The sequence below is a fragment of the Aphelocoma coerulescens genome, unplaced genomic scaffold, assembly GCF_041296385.1.
Source record: "Aphelocoma coerulescens isolate FSJ_1873_10779 unplaced genomic scaffold, UR_Acoe_1.0 HiC_scaffold_64, whole genome shotgun sequence".
NCBI classification, from domain to species: Eukaryota; Metazoa; Chordata; class Aves; order Passeriformes; family Corvidae; genus Aphelocoma; species Aphelocoma coerulescens.
In genome coordinates, this window is record NW_027183992.1 from 670754 (window position 1) to 687555 (window position 16802).

The 16802-nt window shown below is 53.2% G+C and overlaps 2 protein-coding genes across 2 annotated transcripts in view; both read right to left on the minus strand.

Annotated features, from left to right (window-relative positions):
* Window positions 1-16516, minus strand: part of LOC138102231 (zinc finger protein 418-like) — a 69001-nt gene extending 52485 nt beyond the window's left edge. The window contains exon 1 of the mRNA XM_068999960.1: window positions 16490-16516. Within this exon, the coding sequence (XP_068856061.1) occupies window positions 16490-16511 (22 nt within the window). The 5' untranslated portion in view covers window positions 16512-16516. The remainder of the gene's footprint in view (window positions 1-16489) is intronic.
* LOC138102233 (zinc finger protein 256-like) lies at window positions 14718-16573 on the minus strand. Its single transcript, XM_068999963.1, has 2 exons — window positions 16490-16573; window positions 14718-16304 (listed from the first exon to the last, which is right to left on the minus strand). Exons 1-2 carry the CDS (start codon window positions 16509-16511, stop codon window positions 15214-15216), a joined length of 1113 nt encoding a protein of 370 aa, XP_068856064.1. The 5' UTR covers window positions 16512-16573; the 3' UTR covers window positions 14718-15213.
* Between the last annotated feature and the right edge of the window lie 229 nt (window positions 16574-16802).

Consider the following 16802-nt stretch of genomic DNA (forward strand, 5'->3'; position numbering starts at 1 on the left):
AAGCAAGCAAGAAGATAGATTAAAAAACAGGGGGAAAGGAGAAAGAAAGCAAAAAGATAAGAAAAAAATGAAAGAATGGAAAAAAGAAGGAGAAAAAGAAAGAAAAAGAAAGGAAGCAAGAAAGAAAGCAGCAAGAGAAGGAGAAAGAAAAGCAGAAAAGCAGAATACCAGAAAGAAAGAAAGAAAGAAAGAAAGAAAGAAAGAGAAAGGAAGAGAGAAAGCCAGAGCAAGAGAGAGAGAAGGAAGGGAAGAAAACAAGAAGAGAAAAGGAGGGAGGGAGGGAGGGAGGGAGGGAGGGAGGGAGGGAGGGAGGGAGGGAGGGAGGGAGGGAGGGAGGGTGACCGCAAGGATGACAAGCTCTTGCTCAGCCTGGGCACCTTCTCCAAAGGCACGCTCCACGGCCAGTGTGCAGGTGAGTCCAGAGCCAGGGGGATGCTCCCAGAGCTGGGCATGGCACGGCCTGGCCAGGCACCAAAGGTTCCCCCTTTGCTGGGGCGGCTGCAGGGAATTCTTCAGTGGCTGCCAAGCTGCTTTTGGGCTCTGGGCAGCTGCTGAGGAGGTGGCTGTGCCATGGCTGGCTGCAGGCTGGGCACATGTCCTGCCCTCCTGCTCTGCTCCCAAAGGCAGCAATGCTGGGCAGCTTTGGGCCCTGCTCTGAGCACAGCCAGCACGGCCTGGGCACTGCGGGCGGCTGGGACAAGGGGACAGGAGGCTTCAGCTGACGGGCGGGTTCTGCTTTCTCTCCTTGCAGCCGGGCTCTGCCGATGCTGAGGCTGCTCCGGGCTCTGCCAGGGCTCTGCTGGGGCTCAGCCCCGGGCACGGCTGGGCCCGCTCTCCCCTCACAGGGCTCTGACAGCTTTGCATCAAACGAGCCCCTTGCGAGCACCGCGACGGAGCTTTCTGCTTTTGCAGGTGAGTGAGACTCTGGTGCCGGCCAAGAGATTGCAGTCAGGGACACACATGCCACTGGCAAGAACCCAAACTCTCCACAGTGCCAGCGGAACGCCTGGATCTGCACAGGATGTTCTGTCTGTCCCACTCTTCCTTCCTTTTGGGCTGGAATTGTGCCATTGCACTTTCTTCCTCCTCTGGAAGTGCCACGAGTGGGCCAAAGCTGGCGAGTGGGCCGTGTTCCTGAGGCAGTGCAGCCTGGAGCTGATGGAGGAAGAATTGCCCTTCTCCACTGCCAAACCAGAGCAAAAAGCCCGAAGTGGGACTTTGCATCTTTAAGAAAGTTCTGACAATTCCCAATGGAATGTGCAGCTCATTGGCAGGGTGAGAAGGAAGGGCATCTTCTCAGAGACTTGGGGTGGGACAGAGTTTAGATTGCCAGTCCTGCTCGGAGCTGGCAGGGCACAGAGCCGTGCTCAAGGCCAGCCGTGCCCCACAGCAGTGTCTCAGGGCTGCTGTGCCAGGTTACGGTGTCATTCAGAGCCGCTCTGCAGCCCTCAGCTGTCCTCACTGCCGTGTTCCCACTGCCTTTTCCTCGGCCCTCCACCACGATGAGCTCTGTGAATTTTTTCCCAGCTCTGTGCACAGAGCAGCTGTCCAAGAGCTGAAGGGAGCAGTGTTAAGAAGCAGTTCCAAGATTTCTAGGCAGAAAGGGGAGCTGGTGGCCATCCTTGGAACTCGCCGTGTTCATCAGGAGGGGGTGCTGGTTCTTTGGGAATATGGAACAATGGGAACACGAGAGTTGGGAAAAATCCAGGTTTTCTGTGGATCTTTGCAAAGGGGGGAGCAGCAGAAACACTTTGTGTCTGCTTTTGGGGACACAAGGTTCAAGGAGCTGCGGTGGCAGAGGGGGACCTGGGCTGGTGGCCGCTGAGGTCCTGTTTCAGGACATCCTGGAGTGGCACAGGACAGAGCTCCAAGCACCCACAGCCACACTGCTGCAGTCTCTGGGATGCTGCACATCCTCCAGGAAAAGCTGCTGTCACACAATGCACTGGGATTGATAATCTCTATTTGCAGTGCTTTAGGCCCGTGTTTCAAACTGCAATAGTTTTACACTCAAGACACAAGTCATGCCCAATCTATATTTCAATTTCCTATTGCTTCAGCCACAATTTAAATTAGCAGTATTGGAAACAAACCTCAAAATCCTTTAAAAAGGCTAAAGAGCTCAGTTAGATGGATCCACACCATCAGCACATTCACAAAGTAAATTCCTGAGTTCTTTTTTTAAAAGACCTCTTCATCCAGAGTTACAGGAGATTTCTTCACTACACATTTGGGGTTTGATTTTATCTTTCATAGCTTTTCTTTTCTTTTCTTTTCTTTTCTTTTCTTTTCTTTTCTTTTCTTTTCTTTTCTTTTCTTTTCTTTTCTTTTCTTTTCTTTTCTTTTCTTTTCTTTTCTTTTCTTTTCTTTTCTTTTCTTTTCTTTTCTTTTCTTTTCTTTTCTTTTCTTTTCTTTTCTTTTCTTTTCTTTTCTTTTCTTTTCTTTTCTTTTCTTTTCTTTTCTTTTCTTTTCTTTTCGCTTTGCTTTTCCTAACTTTTAAACTGAAACCACAACCTGAAAAAGGAGTGTCCTTTGCTCCTTGTTCCCGTGTGGAGCAGCTCCCTTCCCGCTGGCTGAGCTGCTCAGGCAGAGCCCGGCAGCTCCTGACCCTGCAGGGCTGAGGCTTTTCCCCATTGCTGTGCACAGAGTGATGGAGCAGCACTGCTGAACACGGGCACACGCAGAGGGACCAGAAGCAGCTGCCTTTGTCCACCTGAAGCTCCCAGGCCCAATCTCAGAGCAGACAGGGCTGGCAGAGACTGGCAGGCTCCCTGTTTGCTGTGCTGCCCCACTTGTGAGCGGCCCAGCTTTGCGTGAGGCACAGGGAGAACAAGGGGCAGCTCCCTGCCAGCCCCGCAGCCCAGGCACCCCTCGGGCCCCGGGGCTTGGGGCACTGTCAGCACCCACTGCTCCAGCGCCCGCTCCTGCTGGCACTGACAGCAACACCCAAACTGTGGCTGATCCCGAGGGAGCAGCAGCAGGGCCTGGATCTGATCCCTGACTCTGGGGCAGGGCTGGACAAATGACCCCCACAGCAGCAGCAGCAGCAGCAGCAGCAGCAGCAGCAGCAGCAGCAGCAGCAGCAAATGGAGCTGACTTTCAGCACAGCCCCTGCCGCTGTTCCCTCCCGTTGGCAGCGGTGTCACAGCAGCCTGGGGCACCTGGGAGCCCTCAGTGCCAGCAGGGACTGGAGATGGCAGCCCTGGGCTCCTGCAGGGTGTGCAAGGAGCAGAGGTGGGCACTCCCTGTCCATGTGGAGCGTCCAGGTGGCAAAGGCTGCTGTGAGCAGGCAGCTCCAAGGGCAGGGAAAGGAGGGTCTCGAGCACTTGATCTGTGCCAGTTCCAGAGCCCTGGGCAGCAGCCACCGAGCCCCGGGGCCACAGAGGGCACAGCAAGAGGGACAAAAGCAGTCAAGGGCAGAGACTGGGAAGGGTGAGAGCTGGGAGCAGGAACAGCTGCTTCATTGCACTCTTGGAGAAAGCTCTTGGCTGTTTCAAAGCGCTGAAAGGCGTGAAGGGCACAGAGGAGGCCACAGCAAACAATGCTCCTGTTTTCACAGCCTCCCCTCTCCGTGTGCCAGAAGGAATTGGATGAACTGTATTCTTCTCTCCGAGTCGTCTTGTTCAGCATGAGCAGCTCAGCACCAGGAGCTGAAGGAGCTGAAGCCTTAGACCACAAGAGCTGAGCAAGAGGAGACTTTTGGGCAAAGTAATGCTGGTGCCATGGACCTGGCTGAATGCAGCAGACAGAATCCTGGAATTACAGAATCCTTCCTGTTGGAAAAGACCTCTGAGCTCATCAAGTCCCACTGTTAACCCAGCACTGTCAAGCCCAGCACTAAACAATGTCCCTGAAGTGCCAAGGCCTGAACAAGAGGCCTGACTGAGGCCTGAACAACAGGCCCTGAGCCAAAGGTGACCTCTGGATGAACCTTCCAACCAAAGGTTATCTTTGTATCTGCTCATTAACGACATTTGCATGATCATTAGCACTGTAATAGATGTATCCCATCATTGGTGAAACATGTACTGACCTTTCTGTCTTTAGAAGCTGGACAAGGCCATAAAATCTGACATCTGGCCTTGTTTGGGGCTGTATGGTCAAAGTCAGCTCCCTTGGCTCCTCCTTGAGCCCTGGCCAGGCTTAGGAGGAACCCAAGAGGAGGATGAAAGCAGATGTTCCTGTACTAGAAGTGCTGTCAGTTTGTTTCTCCAGCACTGTCAAAGCTGGGCCCTCTCCCGGCGGGGTTGGAGCCTCAGCTGTGGCTGGAGGCAGCTGCAGGAATTCCCAGTGTCCGGGAGTGGCTCTCCAGTCCTTGGCTGGGACAGCTTCCCCCAGCTGATGGGTGGCTCTGGGTGATGGTAAAGTCTGAGGGTCACTGGGGCTGGATCTTGGTTAATCACTGCAGGCAATCTTTGGCACTGATGATTGGGGGCATGGCTGAGCTGCTCCTGCTGTGATTCTTTGCAGATCTGCATTCTATAAATTACACAATTGCTTCAGTTGGTGTCTGTGTATTTGGTGCTGACCCTGCCCACTGGCAAAATAGGGCCCTGTCCTGCCTGAGTGTTACCTGAGAAGACAAAAACCCTCACTGCAAATGTCCCCCCTTCCTCCTTGTTCCCCCCACTTTATACACTGGCCATGATGTCCTGTGGTCTGGGATATCCCTGGGGTCAGTTGGGGTCACCTGTCCTGGCTGTGGCCCCTGCCAAGCTCCCCCTCACCCCCAGCCCCTCCCCAGCGTGGCCGGACGAGGGGCAGGAAAGGCCTTGGCTCTGTGCAAGCTCAGCAAGAACAAAACCATCTCTGTGTGATCAACGCTGTGCTCAGCACAGAGCCAAACACAGCCCCAGAGAAAGGCCTGGCAAGGAAATTCCCTCTGCCCCAGCCCACAGCAGCACCCCATGGCCATCCACCATCACCACGGCTCCACGGGTTCCTTTCCATGGCCCCGGCCCTGGCCACAGGACCTTGGGCTGGTGGCCACGGCAGCCGACTGTGGCCCAGGGCTCAGTGCCCGTGTCCATGGCAGCAGTGCCCGGCCACGGGCCCTGAGTGCAGGTGACCGTGCCAATCCCCATGGCAGCGGGGCCAAGCGTTGGTGTCCGTGGCACCAAAGTGAGGAACGGGTCCCTGTGGCCGCTGCCGTGGCACCTGAGGGCATCAGCGAGTGTCAGTGCAATTGTAGCTGGCACCAGCCCCGGCACCGCTCTGTCCTGAGGGCTGCCATGGCAGCCGAGGGCAGCCACAGGTCTGCGGGCAAGTGGCCACGGACCCTGAGTGCAGCAATGGGTCCTGGGGGGGTTTCCAAGGGAACTGGAACTGCTGAGGGTTGCCATGGCATCCAACCCCCTGGGATGTCACACAGCCACCCTGGGATGTCCCACAGCCAACCTGTGATGTCACAACTCATTCTGTGATGTCACAGCCTGATCTGTGATGTCACAACCACCCAGTAATGTCATAGTCCACTCTATGATGTCAGACCTCTGCCCTGGGATATCACAGCCATATCTGCGATGTCACAGATCACTCACTGTGATGTCACATAGCCAGCCTGTAATGTCACAACCCACTCTGTGATGTCACAGCACCCATCTGTGATGTCACAGTCCTCTCTGTGATATCACACAGTTGCTCTGTGATGTCACAGCTGACTCGATGATGTCATACAGCCACCCTGTGATGTCACAACCCACTCTGCCTGTTCTGGGATGTCACATGACCACTCTGTGCTATCACACAAGTTCCCTGTGATGTCACAGCCTTATCGGTGATGTCACAACTCTTATGTGTGAGGTCAAACCTGTGATGTCACAGCCTGCTCTGTGATGTCACTATTGCTCTGTGATGTCATAGTCTGCTAGATTATGTCTGACCTCTGACCTGTGATATCAGACCCCGTTCTGTGATGTCAGAGCTCACTCTGTGATGTCACAGAGCTGCTCCATGATGTCACTGTCGACTCTATGATGTCATACAGCAACCCTGTGATGTCACAACCCATTTTGTGATGTCACAGCCTGTTCTGGGATGGCCCAGCCCTCTCTGTGATGTCACACCAATACCCTGTGATGTCACAGCCCACTCTGTGATGTCACACAGCCCCTTTCTGACATCACAGCTGCTCTGTGGCTCTGTGACACAGGCACAGAGGTGCTACCAAAACTTCAGTGAAACAAAACCTCCTCAGCACCAGCGCAGCACGAAGCAGCAGCATTATTTATTGGGCCAGATGCACGAGGGGAGAGCCCCTCCCAAAGTCATGTGTGCCGAGTTCAGGAATGTTCCTGTTTGCAGACTGTGTTTCACAGACTCATTCCCAGACTGTCCCACAATAAACACACACACGATAATCATTTCCCCAAAATCATTGCATATTTCCCCCACCCCTTTGCACATCTGTTCTTCTGCCCTGGGGCTCTCTTTGGGGGTCCCTGGTGGTCAGTGACCCCAAAGCCAGCCCTGACTGCCCAGTGAACTGGTGAAAGTTGGCACACCTGGGCTGGTTGCTGCCTACAGAATCAGCCTTGTGCGGTTCCATGGCCAGTGGCTTTTGGAGAAGAAGCATTGTATGAACCCAGCAGGTGCAAATGATTTTTCATCTGGAAAATTTCCCCTCTTTGGAGAGCTGTGAAGCTTCTCTTCCCTTCAAGCCCTCGTAAGCCTCACTCTGCTCCTTTACTCACATCCCACGAGTTCCTCAGCTGCTTTCACAACCACGTTCTTTACACAGCTCAAAGCAAGTGTCACAAGCACAAGTATTGCTGGGATCCCAGTTAGACTTTGCAAAAGTCAGGCCAACCATCAGTCAGAGAAAATCCAAGTCCTTTAAATATTTTATTCAACCAGTTACTGTCCAACCCTCCCCTTAATGCCCTGCTGGATGCAGCAACTGATTTTATCCTCTCTACCCGATCATCCAATCCAGCATCACATTTGGAATGTGCACACAAGTGTTGCTGTTTCAGTTCAAGAATCCACATACTCCCTGTCCATGTAACAGCAATAGGGCTAAAGCCAATCTGCTCTGTAAGGTCATTTTAGCTGTGGCTGGCAATTGTTCCTTTATTTCAGCAAACCCCAAAGGAGCTGCATTCACTCAAGTTTCCATCTGCAGAGCCCAATGGTGTGTGGCTGCTCTGTTCCTAAAGGCAGATCTTTGCGGAGCAGAGATGAATTCTAAAATCCATCCCGCTGTAGTTCCCGCACTGGGATGTTTCCAAGTTCCATCCCCTTTAACCTTTCCCCACAGTCGGGTTCCCGGTGGTGACTCCTTGCACAAGGGATGGAACGTTAATACCCCCAGTGTCCATGGTGCTCCTGATTCTCCCAGGGCCAAACGTGTGCTCCAAATTCCATCACTTCCCACCCATCCCGGGGCTCCTAAGGATCTGACCGTGTCCTGCTGACACTGTGTCTCTCCAAATCTCGTTGTTTGTTGGGTGAGCCCAGATGTCACTGAGAAAGGCAGAATCATTTCTACAAACACAGCCCAGCCTCAGAGCCTGGGCCACAGCCAGGAGCTGCTGCACCTCAGGATTCCAAACAGCTCAAGTGTCTGTCCCAGGGCAATCCCACTTTTCCTTTGTCCTGGGATCCTTTGGCCTTGACCTTGTTAAATCAGGATATTTTATACCCACCTGTAAGGGGACCTGTGGGAGGCCTGGGCTCCCTTCCCAGCCCAGACACCCCTGAACTGCCTGGAAACATTCCCATTGTCCTGTCTGAGGGCAATTCCATACTGCTGGAATTTGACAGCCCCAGGGGCTATCAGTGCAATCTGTCAGATGATAAATATTTCCTGAGGTAATTTCCAGATCCAGTTTGGAAATGTTACAATTCTCAGCAGTATTGTTCTGATGTGCCCATGGTAAGGAATATTCTCCTTCCATTCCTGTCCAGGTGCCCCGGGTGCTATTTCCTTCCCACACGCGTTCCCAGATTTTTGTCAAATTGCTGACTGAAGCTCCCCACGGAACTGGATTTTCTGCACAGGTTGGTGTTGGCAAACAAGCTGTTACAGGGGTCACATTCTGTCATCTGCCAACATCTTGCAGTGACTTTGAAAACCGCATTTCCCTTCCCAGAAGTCAGGAACATATTTTCTATTATTATTATTATAGATACACAATTATTGATCATCTTCATCTAGATCCAATAAATAGTATCCCCTTACTATCAAATCCTATTTGATACTTAAAACAACAGGATTTATGTAAAAACCCCAAACTCCACGGGTTTCAGTCAGTCTTGTTTCTGCTGTGTTTAATGTGTGCTTGCTGGTTTTACCCGCATGTGATGAACCCTGAGTTTGATTCCTTGTACCTTGAGTGCAGGGGAGGTTACCAGGAGGACTTGAGATGGTCCCTTCCACTTTGGCTGGATTGTTCCAAAATTCCAGGTTCTGATGCACACCGCATCTCCTGGTTGGAAAGAATGTACAGGTGAGTCCAGCCCCAATGATCTGTTGAGAACCATGCACCTTTTAAGGCTTACAAGAGTTAGTCCCAGTGCTATTAAATATTCATTGCAGCAAAACTTCTGAGACTTCCCTTGTCTTGTTGGTGCCACATGGGAAAGCTTCTGGCCATCCAGAAAAAGGATCCACCAATACCAAAATGTGCCAGTCCCCCTTCTGCCTGGGCAGTTCTGCAAAATCAGTTGGCCAAAATCACCTGGTGATTCCCATGTAACGAGCCCTGGAGGCAGCCTTCTTCCTTCAAAACCAATCCCATCTTTCTCAACAACTGATCTATTATTTTTTGCCATTTTTGTGCTTACTAGATGCCTTTGTAAACTGGCCACCATATTCTCCATTTCCTAATGTGTTTCCTGATGTTTTAGTTCCATTATACGTTAATTGTGGAGCTACAATTACCTGCCCACACGGGGTTACCAATCACCTGCTGGGATTTTCCGTAGCTGCTGCTGCTGGGGCTGACTGCCTGTCCTGATCACTGGAATCTGGCTTTTGTTGCAGAACGTTCACGTTTTTGCTAGGTATTAGTGCAAGGAGAGCTTTTTCAGCAATCTCTTGAGCTGTTTGGTCAGCCAATGGATTCCTGTTGGAAACAGTCCGTGGACCCCAGCGGGGGGAGGAATTGCAGTCCAAGTTGATAAAAGCAAGCTCCCTTTATTATCAATCCAGAGGCACTTATATAGTATCCCAGCTTGTTAACTCTTAAGTGGCTTAAAACCTATCAAAGCACATTTCTGCTTCTACGTAATTAGACTACATTGGCAAGCTTCTACTAGTTATGTTATGATTAAAAGAATTCAGAGTTCACCCTCCCTTCTCCTAGTAAGCACATCTTATCTGCACAGCTGCATCTCTTCAATCTCCCTTTTTGTTCTCAGGCCTGTTTCTCACACAGGCACTTATCATGCAGGCAATTTCTCACACAAAACTTTGCTTTCAGGCCTTTTGCTTGTACAGTTATTGATTTGTTCCCTTTATCAATGATCCATGTCCCTGATCCTCTAACCATTTCCCAAGAGATTCCCTGTATTAACTGGGGAGTCTCCAAACCCATGGGCTTTACAAGGGCATCAGGACCACTTCTTTTGGCTTTGGCACACTCTGCAGTAGGTGACTGATTTCTTTTTGTACTCACTGGAGACCTCTGTGCCCTTTCCTTCCATGTGGCTCCCTGGGCGTCTATTATTCCAAACCCATAGTTCAAATCAGTCCATATGTTCACCCTTTTTCCTTCAGTGATTTCTAGGAAAGGTCATTCATTCTGCTTTTTGTGCTGATGTGTTCAAGGCTAAAGCCTGGGCTTCTATGACCTGGGTTGAGGTTCCCACTGCACACCCAGCTGCCCGTTTTCCATCCGTACCACGCTGCTCCCACCAGGGTGCAGGTCCAGTGCTGGCTCCTGGATGGGATTGCTCTCGAGGTCCCAGAGTCTGCCAGAACACACTTGTTCCATGGATCCCAGGCAGCCATAGCACAAAGACTCCAACCCTTCTCTTAGAAGGGACTCGAACACTTCCCTGTTCCAACCTTGGGTACCTTGAACCAAACCCTGCAAAGCTTTTGCTGCACCTTACAGGCAACAATCATCACTACCATTACAGGCAGGCTAGCACTTTACACGTTGAAAGGAAAAGGAAAAGGAAAAGGAAAAGGAAAAGGAAAAGGAAAAGGAAAAGGAAAAGGAAAAGGAAAAGGAAAAGGAAAAGGAAAGGAAAAGGAAAAGGAAAAGGAAAAGGAACTTCTCTTAAGATTTATTTTCCGGTTGGTTTCATATTATTGTGTCTTTCTTCCTTTCTTCCTTTCATTTTTATTATCTTTTTGCTTTTTTCTCTCTTTCTTCATTTTTAAATGGTTTTTTTCTTCATTTTTTAATATTTTTTATTCTTTCTTTTTGCTTTCTTCTTTCCTTATTTTTTTTTTCATTTTTCTTCTTGGTTTCGCGGTATCGAGTCTTTCTTTCTTTTATCTTTAACTTTCTTTGTTTTTTAATTTTCTTGTGTATTTCTTTTCATTTTCTTTCTTCATTCTTTAATCTTTTGTCTTTCTTTTTCCTGTTTTTTCTGTTGCTTTCTTTCTTCTTTCTTCTCTTTTGGCTTTCATTTTCCTTTTTTTTTTTCTTGTGTATTTCTTTCTGTTCTTTTTTTCTTTCTTCCTTGTTTATTTCTTTCTACATTTTTTTCTTTTTATTTTCTTGTTGGTTTCATGTTATTTACTCTTGCTTTCTTTGTTTCCTTCTTCTTTTATTTTTCTTCACTTTTTTTGTTTTCTTGTTGATTTATCTTTTCATCTCCTTCCTTCCTTCCTGCCTTCCTGCCTCCCCCCTCCCTCCTTCTTTTCTGCTTTTCTTTCCTTTTCTTTATATCTTTCCTATTATTGCCGCTTTCTCTCTTTCTCACTTCCATTCAAGCTCTTTCTTTCATATTTAAAAACAAACTTTCTTTCTTTCTTCTTTTCATTTCTATTTCCTTCCCTATTATAATTTTCTTGTTGATGTCTATCTTTTAATTTCCTTTCTTTCTTTTTTCCTTTCTTTTTCTTTTCAATAATTGTTTATCTCTGTTTTCTTTCTTTTTTTTCTTTTCTTTTTTTTTCTTGTTAATGGCTTCCTTGGTTTCTTTCTTTTTTCTCTCTTCTATTCTACTTTTCTTCCTCCTTTCCTTGTTGCTTGCTCTTTCTTTCTTTCTTTCTTTCTTTCTTTCTTTCTTTCTTTCTTTCTTTCTTTCTTCCTTTCTTTCTTTTTCTTTCTTTCTTTCTTTCTTTCTTTCTTTCTTTCTTTCTTTCTTTCTTTCTTTCTTTCTTTCTTTCTTTCTTTCTTTCAAACCTCTCAAGCCACTTCTCACCCCATTGAAGGGTGCAAAGAAGCAGGATCCCCTCCCAACTTGGATCCTATCACCCTCCAAAACTATAGGGGACATCACCTCAGCCCCCCAAATTGCAGGGGGTTTAAGTCACTTTCCCCAAATTCCCTGCAACCTCCCAGAAGCCACTTAGAGGCCCCAAAATTGTCAAAAGGAGCAGGAGCCTCCCCAAAAGCGGCTCCTGCTTTCCCTCCCTGGAGTGACACATGCCAAGTGCCCAAACCACTCCATCCCTCCCAAACTTCATCCCACCCCCAAAATCCCATCCCATCCCCATCCCATCCCATCCCATCCCATCCCATCCCATCCCATCCCATCCCATCCCATCCCATCCCATCCCATCCCATCCCCATCCCCATCCCCATCCCATCCCATCCCTCCTGGACACCAATTCCCCTTCTGTGGCTCCTGACTCCCCACAGCCAGGCCTTGGGGCTGACGGATCGAGCCATTTGGGGCTGCCATCGACACATTGGGGCTGGGATTGAGTTTATTGGAGGCACCTGCTCAATCCCTCCATCCAAAATCGGAGGTTGGAACCTCTCCTCAGCCCTTGCTGTGCCCATGGGCTCACCTCAAGTCCCAAAATGAGAGCCAGGGCCCCTCAGGCCATTCAGAACCTCTCAACATTGCCAGAAACAGCAGCATCCTTCCCAAAATGGGCTCCCCGGCTCCCTGACAATAGGTCCCCCTTCCAAGTACCAGAGCTCCCCTCTCAGAACCCCTCCCTATGCATTGGGGGGACCCCAAAACTGCCTAAGAATGGGACATACCCTAAAATCCCTTCAGGAATGTGGGATACCCCAGAACCCACTCAGCAACGGGGTCCCCCCGGCCTCATCATGCGCAGCCTTCAGCTGGCTCAGCCAGAGCCCATCCCGCCCTCAGCAGCCCCAGCCCAGCCCAGCCCTCCTGGGCAGGAAGCCCCAATGGCCGAGCCGGCCTGGGACACTTGCAGGGATGTGGGGGCAGCCGCAGCTTCTGGGGCCAGCCTGTGCCAGGCCCTGAGCGCTCTGCCAGGGAACCATTGCTGCCCCACATCCCATCTCAGCCTGCCCTCGGGCAGCGGGAAGCCGTTCCCTGGGGCCCGGCCCCGCAGGCCCTTGGCAAGAGTCTCTGTCCCCCAGCAATTGCTGCTCCTCCCTGCTGCGGGGCCCGAGCTGCAAGTTGATTTTCTGCCGCTGGCCCCGGCCCAGCCCCGAGCCAGGGCCAGCACCTTGCCCTGGAGCTCTGCGGGCGCTGCGTTTGTGCGGCCGCAGCGCAGCGGCCGCAGCTCGGAGCTGCCCTTTGTGTCCCCGCCGGCAGCTGGCAGAGCTGGCGGGGCCGGGCCAGGGCCGGGCCAGCCCCGGCCTTCCCGGCTCTGCGACACAGCGGCGGCAGCCCCGGCCTTCCAGCCCTGCACACGCTCCCACACAAGCGTCCAGAGCCGCGGCCACGCAACGCAACTGACCGGCCGCTGACCCCCCAGCCTGGCCTGATGGCCATTCCTCTGCCCACACCTCGGCCAAGCTCCCCTTGGCCACCTCCTGAGCCACAGTGCCACAGACAAGTGGCACATACAGCTACACAGCTCTGCCCGGAGCTGGCAGGGAACGTTCATTCAATATAAAAACCCACCAAGAAAAAGAGAACTCCCCCCAGCAGAGCTGTTCCCTCCTGCAGTAGTTACACCTGCACACCCACAGCCCCTGAGACTGCAAGCAATGAGCATTCCCTGGGCACATGTGCAGCCCAAGCAGCTCGAGGACAGCCTTGCAGCAGGACTGCTCTCAGCTGAGCCAAAAAGGCCCCTCTGGCAGCTGCAGGGCCATTGCAAAGGGCAAGGGCCAGAGCCTCAGCCCACGGGGGAGGAAAGGGCTCTGAATTCCCCTGCCCTGGCACAGAAACCCTGTTCCCAGGCTGCTTCCCACACAGAATCCTTCAGGAGGACTGTGGAAAGCTGAGAGGCAGCTCTGGCTTCTCCACTTTCCATGTCCTAGAGCTGCCTGGCAGAAGAAATGGAGGGACAGCTCTGGTGGCACAATCCCTCCCGGCCCAGGGCACAGCGCTGGGAAGGTCTTTCCATGCTGAGGCTTTGCTGTGGCCAAGGAAAGCTCCTGGCTCAGGGTCACCTTTCCTGCTGGGCCAGACCCCCCGAGTGGCCCCGCAGCAGCAGAGAATTCCAGCACAGCTCCGGCACGGGCAGGGCGGCCCTGGGCGGGCTGCGGGAGCCGGCAGCGGCTGAGCTCAGAGCAGCTGAGCCCGGGGGCTCTTGGCCAAGGCTGAGGCCCAGCGAGCATTTCTCAGGTCACAGGGCGGCCTGGAAAGGTGCTGGGGGGGATAATTCACCCCCCAGGGCGCTCCCAGTGGCTCCCAGTATTTCCATGTCCGTGCTCCCAGCGCTGCTCCCAGCCCTGATCCATGGGGATGGGAATGTCCCGCTCCCTTCCTGGGGCAGGCTCACACCTGAGCCAGGTGTGCAGGGCAGGACCTTGACCTGAGCCCAAGCCCTGTCCCCCCTGCAGGATCTGCTTCCCATCGGCCTCTTCCTCCTGCGGCCCCACGCCCAGCTCGGTGCTGAACGAAGGGCGCTGGGCCGGGGTCATCCCCTGGCGGGGGCTGCGCACCCCCTCTGCCCCCTCCCCAAATTCCCTCCCGGGGCAGCAGGGGCTGGGGCAGGAGCCCTGAGGGCAGGGAAAAGGGGGTGAAACCGGGATGGGGGGGGTCACACACGCCCTGGGGGGGACACGCACAGCCCCTGGGGACACCCCTCACCTTCTCCCACAGCGCCAGGAGGATGAACCCCAACATGGAGCCCCCAAAACCCCAGCAGCATCTTCGGGGGCAGGGTCTGGTGGCAGTTTTGGGGCTCTGGGGGATCACAAGCAGCCCAAAACCCCCTCCCAGCCCCACAGCCACTCCCAGACCCCTCAAACCACCCCACAGCTCTGTGCCAGAAACTCCCTCAACCATTCCCTGCAACATAAATGACCCCAAGAACCACCCAAATTCTCTCCAAGACACACAGCCAAGGCAAGATCCCCAAAGCTCCCTCACAGACCACCCCAAAAGCCCCCTCCAAGCACCACAAATGCCCATCCAGAGTGACAGAAGCCCCTCCCAATCTCCCCACGAGCCCCTCAATCCCCTCCCAGCCCCCCATGGCACTGACCAGGAGAGCTTGGTGGACAGGAACATCCCCAGCCGGGAGCAGCTCGGGCACTTCAGCAGCGATTTGGGCACTTTGGGGGGCACACCCCAAACGGGGAGACCCAGGCCAGGGACTGGGACAGACACCTGCAATCCCTGGAGGACAGACGGGCTCAGCTGGACACGTTCTGCCAGCACAACTACGAGATCGTGGCCCCGTCTGCCCAGCCCATGGCCTCACAACACCCAAATCCTCCCGAATATTCCCCTGAACCAACCCCAAATTCACCCCCAAATCCCGGTAAAATGGTGCTGCTTTAGATACCTTTGTTGAATTCCTTTATTTCTACCCCAATTTTGCTTGTTTTGACAGGATGAAGGAGGAAACTATTTAGGTTGAAAAAGACCTCCAAGTTCATCCAGGATTGCTGGATGCCACCAGAAGAAACAACTGGACAGAGCAGGTGAGAATTTTTGGGCCGTAAACTCAACAAATCAGCTCTTCCCAATGAATTTCCCATTTCAATCAGAGTCCCGATGGATGTTCCTGCCCCTGCGCTCACCCAGGTGCCTACAGGGATCCAGGAGGACGTGGAGAGCACCAGCCAGGGCTCTTCCCAAACTGGATCACAGGGAATGTGGGTCACCAGGGCTCTGCCAAACGTGGGTCCCCCATTGGGGGATGGAGTTGGAGTAGAGGATGAAGCTCTTCCTGCACTCGGGGCACTCGCAGGGCTTCCCTTACCGGTGCCTCCGTTGGTGTCTGCTCAAGTGCGAGCTCTGTGAGAAGCTCTTCCCACACTGGGGACACTCGTAGGGCCTCTCCCCGGTGTGGATGCGCCGGTGCCTGACGAGGGTGGAGTTTTCCCTGAAGCCCTTCCTGCAGTCGGGGCAGCGGAAGGGCCTCTCCTCTGTGTGAATCCGCTGGTGCAGGAGGAGATTGGAGCTGCTGTGAAACCTCTTCCCACACTCGGAACACTCGTAGGGCCTCTCTCCCGTGTGGATGCGCTGGTGGCGGAGCAGGGTGGAGCTCTCTCTGAAGCTCTTCCCACATTCCCCACACTCATAGGGCCGTTCCCCAGTGTGGATCCTCAGGTGGACGATCAGGCTGGAGCTTGTGCTGAAGCTGTTCCCACACTCCCCACACTCATAGGGCCATTCGCCCGTGTGGATCCTGTGGTGGCGGAACAGGGTGGAGCTGTGGCTGAAGCTCATCCCACACTCCCCACACTCATAGGGCCGTTCCCCTGTGTGGATCCTCTGGTGGCGGAACAGGGTGGAGCTGTCTCTGAACCTCTTCCCACATTCCCCACACTCATAGGGCCATTCCCCAGTGTGGATCCTCTGGTGGACAATCAGGCTTGAGCTCTGGCTGAAGCTCTGCCCACATTCCCCACACTCATAGGGCCGTTCCCCTGTGTGGATCCTCTGGTGGCAGATCAGGTGGAAGTTCCGGCTGAAGCCCTTCCCACATTCCCCACACTCATAGGGCCGTTCCCCAGTGTGGATCCTCTGGTGGACAATCAGGCTGGAGCTCCACCTGAAGCTCTTCCCACATTCCCCACACGTATGGGGCTTCTCCCCAGTGTGAAGCCGCTCATGGACCATCAGGTCTGAGCTCTGGCTCGATCTCCGGCCGCCTTCCCGGCACAGGGTTGGTCTTTCCTCCTCAGAGCACCCTGGGCTGTGTTTGCAGCCCTTCCTCCTGCGGGGTCTCCGCGCTTTTTCCTCCCTGTTGGATTCCTGCACCATGGAGCCGGTCAAAACGGCCTCTTCCACCAGGTTCTGCTGAGGGGATTTGTCCTCCCTGGGCTCCGTCCTCAGCTCCTTGTCTGGGGAGGAAGGAGAAGGAGAAGATGGGATTTGCCTCCGTGCCACAGGGAAGGGCAAGGAGATCCCCCCAGTCCGTCCCCGGCAGGACGGTGTCGGCAGCGGGGTTGTCCTGCAGCCGGGGGCGATGCTGGGCTGGGAGATGGAGCAGGAGAGAGGGGGAAAGGGGCACTGACTTCCTCCTCACCTGCCTGGGTGTCCCGGGGCATCTCCCTCTTCCTCACAGCCTCCTCCTATATCTGGCCAAGGTTTGGGAATGGGAAATCCTGGTCTGGGGGGATAATAAGGGATGAGCACGTTGAGTTTGAAGGTCCCTCTGCCCAAGTCCATCTCTAGAAGCCACCAGGCATCGTGTGTCCATAAAAACCTGCTCTGAAAAAGCCTCCCAGGAGTTCCCCATCTCTGGTCCCTCCCCTTTGGTGTTCGGGGTTCCCCCCTGTCCCAGCTGCTGGGGGTCACGCTTGTATTGGGGGTCCCCCTCTCTACTTGGTCCCCGCCCT